Source organism: Zootoca vivipara, chromosome 4 (genome assembly GCF_965207765.1).
Source record: "Zootoca vivipara chromosome 4, rZooViv2.hap1.1, whole genome shotgun sequence".
In the NCBI taxonomy this organism is placed as follows: domain Eukaryota; kingdom Metazoa; phylum Chordata; class Lepidosauria; order Squamata; family Lacertidae; genus Zootoca; species Zootoca vivipara.
The window spans coordinates 32,149,839-32,162,272 of record NC_142587.1 but is presented as its reverse complement, the minus strand read 5'-3'; the positions used below and the strand labels follow the sequence as shown (position 1 = coordinate 32,162,272).

Sequence of the window (12,434 nt, the reverse complement as noted above, 5' to 3'; positions counted from 1 at the left end):
GGGCTGATATAGTCAAAGAATCATAGAATTGTAGAGTTGGAAGGGACCACAAGGTCATCTAGTCGAACCGCCTGCAATGTAGGAATCTTTTGCCTGACGCAATGTAGGAATCTTTTGGCTCACGCAGGGCTCAAACTGAGCTATCTTCACTGCGTCCAGAATGTATGAAGTAGCACTTCCGTTTGTCTGTTCTGAATCTTCCAACACTGCACTGAGGTTTCATAAGTAGAATGTGATCCCAGAAATAAAAGGCAAAGCAACAATGTAGAAAAACCCAATCTGAGTTTAAAAAGTAATTTCTGAAAGATGCAGAAACATATTTATAACTAACAAACCAATAACCATAATTGAACAGTTGAAGAGCTATATCATCAAAAAGTTGTCAGTGCATCTCAGACTGGGAAGCCCATTAAAATGAATGGAAATGGCACAGCAGACAGCTTGGTGGATTGATCCCTCAGACTTTTATCATCATCAGTAAACAATCCAATACACAAATTGAGTCATTTTTCACTCCAGAAATGTGTTTTAAGGTTTAGTCAGCTTGTTTTCATGACGCAGGGAATTTCTCCCTGTTATTTGTCATGGTATTTTTTGAAAGTCACCCAGATGGTTATGCAGTATGTGCAATTTGTGTGTCCTTCACCATTTTACCAAGCTACAAAAGTAGAGTATCATAATTTGTAGAAGTTTTGTCCCTGACACAGAAACTCCAGTCATCCTGAAAACATCCTTAATGTGAATAAAAATAAATAATGCAATGAAAAAAGCCAGCTCTTTTTCAAACAGGACAAGAACAGCATATTGAAGAAAATATTCTCTTGAGTTTTTCAGATTTGTCTTGGAAATGCTCATGGGCTTACTTTTATTTCATTTACTGTACCATAGTCTGCTTTTCCATCCTTAAAAGGAAGTTCAAAGTTTATTGCAATTTCAAAAATATATACAACACAAAAATGACCCCAACCAAACAATACATCTCCATTTACCCCCCCCCCCGGTAGCTATTGTCAAGCCATTAAATCAAATGTCATGAGTTAAAAGTGAACATTGTCCTAAACCGTTCAGTTTTCACATGCTTCCCGAGTAGAAAATATATACTCTGGAAAACTTCCTTGCAGATAGTGTACTGCTCAAAATTATTGTGCACTGCTCAAAATGCCCAGTTCTGTATCTTCATACATATATGGAACTTGAAGATGGTCTTTCCCACGTGATATTGTCATGAGTTTTTAGGGGTGGTGATGGAGTAGATTGTATGCCAAGATCCTTCTAATTTCTGGGAGGCAACAGGCTGGGAAACAATAGTTAGAGTGATGCTTGATTTTTGTTTGAATCCAAGGCCCTCTTGGGATGTGAAAGCTGTGAATCCCTCCATTGTAGGTTCAGGTTGTATATATGTGTAAATAAACCATATATCATAAAGACGCCAGTATCTCTGCTATTCCTCATTCCAAAGGAAATATGAACCCTGGGTACTTATTAAAACAGTAGTAGTAGTAGTATTAATACTCTTACATTCCTGAAGATTTCAAGGGTTTTGTAGGGTTTTGTAATTCTAAAGTTTTAAAGATCTATTTGTTCATTTATCGATATACCTAATTTATTTTGATACTGGTTTTGTATTTTTATGGCTTTGGATTGAACTTAAATGCAGAATTTTTATTTGAAGCTGTCCAATAAATGTTTAACTAAACAATGCTAAATCTATCTCTGTTTGCTCCTTCAGTTAGTTTCATATTTTATTACTTTGAATCTGTCAGTATCCTCCTAGGTGCCAAAACCTATTTGCAGTGTTGTTTGGTAGCTCTTAGGACGTTAATAAATTAACATATTTCCGCATGCTTTAACAGGAGAAGGTGTTTTTAGGTATGTGGATCCCAGACTGTTTTGTTCCTGATGCTATCAGTTCCAGTAAAATTTTGTGTTTTATCTGAGAACAGATTTGTGGCCTGCAAATTGTAGAGTCACAGAACTGAACACAATAGTGGGCAGGGAGCCGAGAGAGAATTAGGTTCCATCTGCTGAGAGACAAAGAGGGAGAGAGAGAGAGTTGGGGAAGCAAATATTATTTTGATTAATAAGGATCAGCATGAACTAAAAACTACAGAACTGACATCAGGTAAATGCCATGGAAGATTGCACCAGATTTTAATTATCACCAAGGTTGATTTCTAATGTTCCAAGTCAAATGCCATTTTCTTTCAAATGCTCTAGAGTTTAAAATGGCAAAATGGTCCTAAAACAAGAGAACAATGTGCGCCTTGTTCTGGAATGAATAGTTCTGCCTTGCTGTTACAGAAGTTGCTTTGTTTTGCCTTCACTCACCATATAATTATCAGTACCCTCTGCTAAAGCAAAAGAGATTATCTGTACTTTGGTCCTATTTCATAATTTCAATGCTTGTTTCTGGTACATCTATCAGTGTGGCCACTAAGCACCATTCCACTGTCAATAAAAATAGCTTGCTAATCTATAAAAATTATTCCCAGAACCTTAGCTTCCATTACAAACACTGGTGAACACTCATGTGATCTAAGGTAAATTAAAAATTAATATCCTTTATTTCAGGTGAAAGCAAATGGCAACAAGCTATTCTATCCATGATTACTCAGAAGTAAGTCCATGCTTACTTTGTTTTTAGGAGGGAAAAAGTGCGTCTTATGGAGCGAAAATACAGTATTTCTGTATGCTATTGCATACATTTGCTGAGTGTGAAAAATAACCCCCAAATGTAGCCTTATGCCGTTTTGCTCTTGGAATTTATGTTAAATGGCATACTAAACGTTAGCCACCAAAAATGGGAGAAATTAGAGGACTTCAGTGATGAAACAACTTGCATCTAAGAGTATCACTGCTACCATCAAGACTAACTAACTGTTCTATATAATAATTGTGGAGCGTTCTTTTCTCTTTTCCTGTTCAGAATTATATACATGCAACGCCTTCTGCGCTTAGCATGCAATGGGGATTTCCCCTCCCCATTTTCTTGGGCTGAAATATGCGCCTCCATTGTCCCACAATCCGTCCTATGAAAGGCAAGCCCAATATATATAATATATGAACACGATAGCACTATTCCAACGTAAAATCCGCAGAACTGGGGGCAGCACTAGAGAAAGCCACTGCAATACACCTGAAAAGAAAGACCCGCCGTCGGAAAACCAGCACCGAACGAGCGCTCCTGCAGCCGCTCCCCTACCCGCCTTCGCCCCCTGCTGCCGCCGCAAAAGCAAGCAACTTCTATGGTAACCAAGGCGCCCTTCTCGCCATTTCCTCTCTATGGCTTCCCCCACCCGCTCGGCTCCCGAGAGGAAATCCCTGGGAGCGGATTGGCTGGAGCTTGCCCGGCAGCTGCGACCTGATTGGGCGGAAGGGGACTCAGCGGTGTTTCCCTTTCATCCCGCCCCCCTAGCTCCATCCGGTTTAGCCAGGGATGTGGGGAGGGGGAGAGCGGACAAGGAGGAGGAAGGGGGGGGATTAGCCGGAGCTGCGCGGGGGCCTGACAGGACAGCGAGAGGAGCCGCCGCCGCCGCCGCCAACCCCCGCGCGGAGCAGGCGAGGCTGCTGGGCAGGTGAGTGTGGGAGCTGCGGGTCCCGGGGGCGGCGGCGGCGGCAGCAGCGCCCGGAGGCCCCCGTAGACACCCCCCGCCGTCTCCCTGGAGCCCGAAAAGCAGCAGCAAGAGAGGGAGGGGCAAGCTGGGCCTCTGTGCATCGATAGAGGTTGGGAGGGCGGCCAGTTCACCTCCCTGTTCGGAGGCTGGGGGCGTCCTTGGGATGGAGGAGAGGAGGAGGAGGCTGCGGGGTCTGTGCATGGTTTAGGTACGTGCATGTGTGGCTTCGGTGTATTTAGAGATAACCTGCTCAAGCATGCTTTCACGCATGCAAGCAAGCAGAGATCCCCGTTCCTCCTCGGACTCCTTGTTCTCTCCTGACACGCACAACATAAAATAATCTCGCATAAGCAACGACGGGGACGACGCTTGAACGTGGTGGCTCCCCTTTTCGAAGGGAGTTTGGGCAGGGTCGCATGTTGGGCTCCTTTTTTATGGTGGGTGGGCTTGCGGGCAATGGATACAAGGAGGGATTTTGCGCCTGCTTTTGAAAGGCGAGAAGATTTAAGGGTGCAAACGGGTGTGTGTGAGTGTATGCGTATGGGGAAATATATATATGTTCATGGCTCCCTCTTAGAGAAGAGAGAGGGGCTTTGGTGCATATTGATCCACAAACTGCCCCCTCCTCCTCCGGTCCACCGTTGTTGGTTTTATTCTTTTGTTTTCAGAGATGGCCTCAGAGCAGGCAAGCAGAAAACTGTTAAGTTGTAGCCTTGCTGGTTGCTGTCCAGGATTTTAGATCACCCCCCTCCCCCAAAATAACACATTTTTGGTTAGTTTCTGGCTAGCAGAGAGGCAGCTGGAGACAGACAGCAAAATGTGTGTTTATAGTGACAGTAGGTCCTGCTTGTCATGGAAGTTCATTGGTGTAGTTCAGAAAATAATTAGGGGTGGGAGGAGAGACATGGAGAGTTTTTTCTTCATCTTGCCATATAAACTGGCTATCTCCCTTTACTACTCCTTCAACATGCTTTTTTCAGGGTGTGGATGGATGAATGGTTTGGGTTGGTTGGCTTGTATAATCGTAGATCAATTATTTATTTCATGCACCAGTCACAAGTCCGAATGATAGCAGCAGCACAGGTCTCTCATAGTGTAGCATGGTGCAATAGCGGAGGATGTTTTCGACTTCTGGTCTGGGAGGAGGCTTGTATGGTGTAAACAGCACTCTTGTAAACAGAGTATTAATGCTCTTGTTTCCCTGCCTATAAATGCTTTGTATTTCATAGCTCCAGCCTGTTGTAGTGAGTCTTCTCTTTCTGTGAATAATGGTTGTTAAAGGAAGATGGAAACCATATGGTTGTGTGTGTGCAGATACAGTTATATGTAGATACTGTATTTACATTGCTTTTAGTAACACACACACACAAACATTTTGTGACAGGTTGTCCAGCCAGCTGAAAAGACTGATTTGAAAAGGGAAGATGTCTTCTGAATCTTTTTGTCTGGCTGCTCAGACCCGGTTTGATTCCAAATGGCTGAAGACAGACTTACAGGTAAGAACTCCTCTTTACTGTGTATGTGTGTCTGTGTAACTTGATACTCTCTGTTCAAACACAATGCAATCTATTCTGCTAATAAAAAAAATTAAAAAACAGAGCCAGGAGATTATGTATAATTCACTTGTTAATTTCTTACTGACCTGACAATTGCACAACAGAGGTGAAATATCTTTTTGTGATATTGGATATGTAGAATTTTGTTTACAGCTGGATTTAATTACATTCAATGTTTTCTGCTGAATGTTTCAAATGGCTAGTTCTTTCTAAAGTAGATGGTATCTTAAGGTATGCACCATAAGATTACTATAAATAGTTTTGGTGTACTGCTAACTTGATTTATATATAGAAACTCTATGCTACTGTAGACTGTGGAAATCTGATGAATAGTTAGTGGCAAGAGACTTCAACTGTCTAAACAGGAGTCTTTTTGAGTGATCCTCATTAGAACTGGGTAGTCTTGGATGGGCTGTGAATTTGTATGGGTTAAGAAAGGTGGAATATTGCCCCACTAGAGACTCCCTCTTTCTGTGTTAGTTGATATTTGGTCTTCTTAAAAATTTGACAAAAACTGAGATGGCTGGAATGCTATGGATTTACACAATAATAAAAGTCTTGCTGAATATCTGTTTTTATTTTTTTATTTGTATTGTTTCATTATATTCCATGTAACAGTCATTGGGTTATATCCAGTGCTGTTTTTGCACTCACACAGCAGACTTCCACTTGTACAATGTGGTTTTCCCTACTCTGCTGCCTTCTGTGCACACCCAGAATCTGCTCCAGGAGGTTTGGGGAGATTCAGGGGCACGTGAGATGAGAGGAAGGGGAAGTTCTGTTGCACAAATGGAACTCTGTTCATACATTATTGGATACAACCCTTCTTTTAGTCCTTTCCTCACCCCCATTGCATAAAATTAGAAGAGTGAGATTGGGGATTGGGCAAGTGCTTTTTAAATTTGTTGTGCTGGTGAGTGGAGCAGAACTTAAAAGTTGCATTGTGCTCCTCTATTCTATGCATTTTTCGCTTTCTGAGTAGAGGCTGGGTCAGTTTCTACAGCAATGGACATCACTTTTGTTGTTGTTTAGTCGTGATGGATAAATTGCCATAGTCCTTTCTACTTAGTGCTTCCATGTATCGTGGACAGGATAGGAGGAAATTTTCCTTCTAATAAAGGATGCAGGGTGTACTGTAACCTGAATGGTGTCTGAATGTGATGTCTGTCCTGAATGCGAACTGTAGGTTTTGACTCTTAAATCAAGTTTAGTGTGATCTGCTTGAGAATGAAAGAGAATTCATTGATGTCCTATGTATTTTTGTGCTTTATAGCATCCCGATGACTTTATGGTAGCTAAAATGAGAAAGGTTTCACTTTGCTGGGCTCGTGGGATGAAGCAAATCCTTTTTCAGTGATAGAATGTTTTACAATGAGTCCTCCTTATCTCTTTTGTTTATGAAGGAATATATTAGTGTGAGCTTGAAATTAATGAGATGTGGGAAGTTCATTGAGATTTGTTATTAGATTTCAGGTTTGTGTTTGAGATGATAAGAAGATTAAAGGTCAGATGAGAGACTAGGTAAATGACAAACTATATATTTTGTGTGCAGAAGATCCCAAGTTCAGTCTCTGGTATCTCCAGGTAGAAAGAAGGATGGAAAAGCAGGTGGTGAAAGAGATCCTGGATAAACAATTCCAGTGAAGTAGATAATACTGAGTTGGAACTGTGGGGTGTTAGGTGAGGAGTAATACCTCTAGTGGGAGACATGTTGTGCTTCTTCTGGGGTAGTATGTCCACCTTTGGTCCCCTCCCTCCACTCTGCTCTTCTCTGTAGCTTCTAGAAGCTGTCACCATGCGACAGCAGCCACACCCTGGCTAAACCAGGGTAGCCAATGGGTTCCAAACCCTCGGTGAGTTAGGGACTGTATGTGAAGACAAGCTGTGGCATATTGAGTGGACAAGATCAGTGGTTGTTTCAACAATCAGAAGGCGGTTTCTGCACGTGCTGTAGAGAGAAGTGAGGGGCAAATGAGGCTTGTCAACTTGGGAAGGTAGCCCATCTAGGAGAATGAAAACTCTGATCCTAAACCTCCTCTGCCTTCCAGGATATCTTTGGGAGGTGGTCACTTGCTCTGCTTTGGAGGCTGAGAGGGAGAGGTCTTGTTGTGTGGGCAGCTCAGGACTTCCATATACTCTGGCCAGGCTCGTGCCCTGAGGAGGTCACTTTTGTGCAGCTAATGCAGTGGTTTGACTCCACCCCTGAAGGCGCACTCCAATTATCGAGACCAGAGGGATGCCAACAATAACAAGTTTGACCTGTTGTATGGAAGTGTACTATGTTCCTCAAATAAGAGAGCCTACTGCTGATATATAGTCAAGCTTACCATATGGTGAGGGCTACTTTCTTGGTAGGTTTTAAACTGCAAGCATTTGCGTCGCTTAAATAAAACCCAGATTGGTCTTAAATAGACAAATGGAGATGCAAAAAATCACGGAGTGAATTAAATGCATTACTGTGCAGTCTGAGACTATAGGCCACAATCCTATAGGACTTACTCATCTGCTTTGTGGCCTCAGAATTGCATGCACTGCCCCATTCACAGCCATGAATGGGTTAGACTTTTATTTTGCCGCTTAGCTTTAAAGATCCTGTAGCATTTTCATGTTAGAAGGGAGAATGAGGTGCATATGCCTTAATCCACTGTAATTTACTTCAAGGTGGTCAGAAAATTTTCATCCATCGTGGATGACTAGACAAGTGGGTTAATTACCAACCTGCTGAAGATTATAAAGGACTAATAGTTGCATCATAACTTAAGGCAGGCTTGGCCATGTGTCCCTGAATAAGAATAGAGATGCCAATATATCTATTACATTAAGCAGGAGAGAGCTTTAATGCCCAGCTACTGTAATTATCTGGTAGGGATGAATTTTGGACAACCAAGTCAGTAGATAGAAGCTCACAAATGATGTAGAAAATTGATTTCAAGTTGATTTGGATGGCTAATATGGGAAGAGCCATAGGCAAATGTGTTACATTTGAATGGACTAAACACTAATCTAAAATATTGTGCTTTTCTGTTTGACCGCTTGCACTGTTTCCTGCAGAAGAAACAACATTTCTTATTTCTCAAATGCACTAGGAAGTATAAAACCCTTGAAAAATAAAGCTGAAGCTATTGCAATGTGGTTAAGTAATAGGGGTGAACATGCAGGGCCTCACAACAAACTGTTGCAATGTATCTGTGGCATATGTGTGTTTGTTTGTTACCCAAGGGGGTTGAAATAAAACCCAGATGTTACCTTCAAAGACAGAAGTCCCTGCTCTAATGTAGGTTTACTTCTTGTGTCTGTTTTTTAATTTTAATTTTAATTTTTTTATCATTTAAAGGTGCTTGCAAGTCAATGGAGCATGAGGCCTCTGCATGCAATTGATGGCTTGATTTAGTCAGGGGGACCATTTTTCAATTGACCTTTGTTGCAACCTAAGTGGTTTGCAATCTGGCTCTGAAACAATTCCCTTTCTCAGCTCAGAGAGAAAGTGAAGAACTCACATTTCTCAAGGGAGAGAAAATGAGTAAATTCATTTGTGTATTGTGTGTGTGTGTGTGAGAGAGAGAGAAAGAGTGAGTGAGCAGGGGGGGCATGATTGTGTGTGAGAATGGTTGTATGAATTTTGGTTCTCCCTATTATGGATATTGTCCCCATTCACTTTGTACGTTTTTTGAGGGGGTGGGGATGCTTTCAATTATGGGAGCCTTCATCTGCACACTGGTGGTACACTTGAGACACAGGTTTATCACCTCATTTGCTGCTTGCAAAAGTAAGCTTAGCTGCTGCTACATCTACCATAACACATTTATTTTTAAATTCCTCATATCGCTGAGGTTAGTGGAACGCTGATGACTCCTGTGGTGTAGATTGACAGCTCAGTTCTAAATTTAACTTATTTTACTATACTGTAGCCTTGTTTTCGAAATGTAACCATTCAGGATTCTAAACTTTGTATCCGTCTTGTATCATAGGCTCTAAAAATGTTAGAACAGTGATGCCTAATGAGCTTATTCTCATTGTAGAAAGCTTTAATGTTCTTTGAGTATTGAGAGGCTTGACTTCTAGATTCCCTCCATGAGCAAGGTGACCAGGTAAAAGCAGCTTTTGTAAATAGGAAGAGATTTGTTTCTCTTTCAGGCTAGCAGTGTGTTGCAAACAAGTGAGAAGGTGGGCTGATAATTTTTGTGGATTTATTTGTTACAGTGGAAAAGGCTATATCCTATACATATTTCTGACGTGTAATTTTCTTGTGTGTAGGGCAGTTGCTCCCAATTAGCTAAGTACTGCGGAGCCCTGTTTTTCAAAGCCGAGTCATGGACCCCCTACTTTTGAAAATGTTGTTATCTCTTTGGTAGTTTTTGTTATGTGAATGGTTCCACCATGCCCTCTAATATGTTCCAGTACAAAACTGGGATGTGCATTTTTGGGTGCCATGGTCTCACATGAGATGTGCATCTAGCTGCAATTTCTCATGTTTTGGGGCGCCGTGCTGAGTGAGAGCACAGACCCCCAAAATGGGATATCCCAGACAATTGCTGGGTGTGTGCCATGAACCCCCTGGGTGGGTTACATAAACCCCCTGGAGTCCACGGACCACCAATTGGGAACTGCTGGTGTAGGACATTCTGTGTATCTCATATTTATGCTATCCATACCACGTGATGTGATGAGCGTGCATGGGTCCGTTTTGCTACTGGACCTGCTCTGGAAATCAGTCGCTGGAAGTCATTCATTGGAGTTTTGTACAGTCATACCTCTGGATACGAATGCTGTGGGTTGCATACAACACCGGTTATGAACGTGCTTAACCTAGAAGTAACGGAACGGGTTACTTCCGGGTTCGGCGGTTCGCGCATGCGCAGAAGCGTCGAATTGTGACCCGCACGTGTGCAGAAGCGCTAACGCAGGTTGTGTACTGCTCATGTTGCCAAGGGGGCTTCGGAATGGATCCTGTTCGCAACCAGAGGTACCACTGTACTATTTGCATAATGCCGGAAATTGCTTGCACACAGATAAAATCTGTGTAACAAAATTGCCACATGCAGTGGCCCTCATAGGCATTTGTGTTGCAGCCTTGCCAGGAGATTGTCTAGGTTGGATGTATTCATCCAAATCATTAGCATGCTTGAATTCTTGGTGCTAGTCCAAAAGGAGAGGTGGAACTATACCCACTAGACTTGAATCTTTAAATTTCTATAGATAAATGTCTTCCCAACCCCTTGAATTGCAGGCAGACAAAGTTTAAAACAGTTGCTTTTATTGATGATTTTATGTGCCTTTTTATTATTCTCTTGCTGTTTTATGGTATTGTCTGCATCATTGTTAGTCACCTTGAACACTATTTGGTGGAAAGGGTAAAAAAACATCATGCTTATGATATCACACCCCCCCCTTTTCCTCTAAAAGCTTGCTTTCACCCGAGATGGACTCTGTGGCCTTTGGAATGAAATGGTCAAAGATGGGGAAATCGTATACACTGGAACAGAACCCTCCCAAAATGCTGAAGCTTCTCCACGGAAAGGTGGGTTTCATTGTGTTGTGTATCTGTATAGTTCAGTAAAGACAAATGTGCCTAAATTTTTATTGAGGGTTTATTTGTAATGAATTCAAAGGGTTTGGGGGCTATGCCTTCCTGCAACCTATGTTGCACTCTTTGTATGGTGGCTTTGTAATCCATCTCTTACTTTTGGTATGCATGCCAACCATAACTTTTTAGTTTGAAGAGCTTGACATTTCTAATGAATGACAACAGTGTTTAGTATAATGCTTTGTGTTAGGTCCCATTGCAAAATACTATTTCTGTAAAGCATATCCAAACATTATTGGGAAGAGGGTAGGTATATTATTAACGGGATGTAGAGATGCAGTGCTTGATGTAAAGGCACAGTTTCCTCAAGGTTTTTTTTGTGTCTGTCATTGCTTTAAAATGTTGGAAATCTAGGGGGGGGGCATTCAACTAAGGTGTATTCAGAGCAGACTGAATTGTCATGGTTATTAATTTTAGTCGGTCTATCTGAGTAGAACTTAGTTAAATCTTATCTGAGATATCAATCATCTGGCTATCTATCTATCTATCTATCTATCTATCTATCTATCTATCTATCTATTGGGTGTTGAGACAGAGTTGAAATCCCCTTTCTGACAACAGTATAAGATTAAGACTGCAATCCTGTGCTCACTTGTGTGGGAGTAAGCCCCACTGAAATAAATGGGACGTTTGAGTAAACGTACATCAAGTTACACAGTTTGTATCAGAGCTTTATCAACTAATGTGATTTGCAGATCAAAGTGGGTAAGATGCTGCTGCATAAAATAGAAAGTATGCTCATTTAAGTTAGACTTATGTGAGATAAACTTTACTGAAGCATGCCCACAGTACTGTTTCATTTCTCAGATCCATACCAACATCATTGGCAAGCAAGCCTACTGAATTTTTCAGAATCTGAACTTGGCAGGCTAAGTAGTATGTCCTGAAGACTTGTCCTTCAGTTACTAATCCCTTAAATGCTTGCACTATTATGACTGTAATGACAAATGGTATAACTATGATTTAAGAGCATATTAACTCATGTGGTGAGGGGGCATACCAAGTTTTTGATCAGAAATAAATCCTTTCTGGGAATGATGCTATTAACATTTTGGCAATAGAATAGAACTGCTATTTTGCCCTTTATGTAGAGGTTAAATTTAAAAAAACCCAAACACCTCCTTTGCCAGTAAGAAGTGCATTCCTACTCATTATCATGGTTTATCATTTCTAAACATTATAATTCCGACAAACGTCTTCAGTATTTCTGATTGTGGTAATTTTTTTCTGGGAACTGAAGTAAAAGAATTTTCTTTCCTAGTGTCATATATGTTTGTAGCTGTACATGATATGGTAATGTCATTGTCATTGCATTATGAATTTATGCCTATCTGCAGTAATTTATACTACCCAAGATCAAAATGATTTGCAAGTAGTCCAGTATAATCTTCTGCCTTTGTGTGTGGGTGAAGGAGCAGATCCCCCCATGCCATATTGCAAACTACTTTTGATGGCAGCCTCGGTTTCAAAACCAACTGGGTCTTGTGGTTTCTTAACCCCCAAAACCCACAACCAGTAACCAAGGTTTGTTCTTTGCTTACAGTATCAGGAAATTTTTAATGTCTGATGTGCTATAATTTTATATATATATGCTGTAAGCTGCCCAGAGTGGCTATGGAAACCTAGCCAGATGGTTGGGGTATAAATATAACAACAACAACAGCAACAACAACAACAACA

At 41.3% G+C, this 12,434-nt stretch overlaps 1 protein-coding gene across 5 annotated transcripts in view; it reads left to right on the top strand.

Annotated features, from left to right (window-relative positions):
• The first annotated feature begins 3,423 nt into the window (after window positions 1-3,423).
• The window catches only part of HERC2 (HECT and RLD domain containing E3 ubiquitin protein ligase 2), a 94,776-nt gene continuing 85,765 nt past the window's right edge, over window positions 3,424-12,434 (top strand). For 3 of the 5 annotated variants that reach the window (XM_035116815.3, XM_035116814.3, XM_035116812.3), the window contains exons 1-3: window positions 3,424-3,575; window positions 4,999-5,110; window positions 10,574-10,688. In XM_035116815.3, coding sequence (XP_034972706.1) covers window positions 5,039-5,110; window positions 10,574-10,688 — 187 coding nt within the window. In that variant the 5' untranslated portion in view covers window positions 3,424-3,575; window positions 4,999-5,038. Of the gene's footprint in view, window positions 3,823-4,998; window positions 5,111-10,573; window positions 10,689-12,434 lie in introns of all 5 variants that reach the window. The other 2 variants (XM_035116816.3, XM_035116813.3) reach the window with 2 other exon arrangements.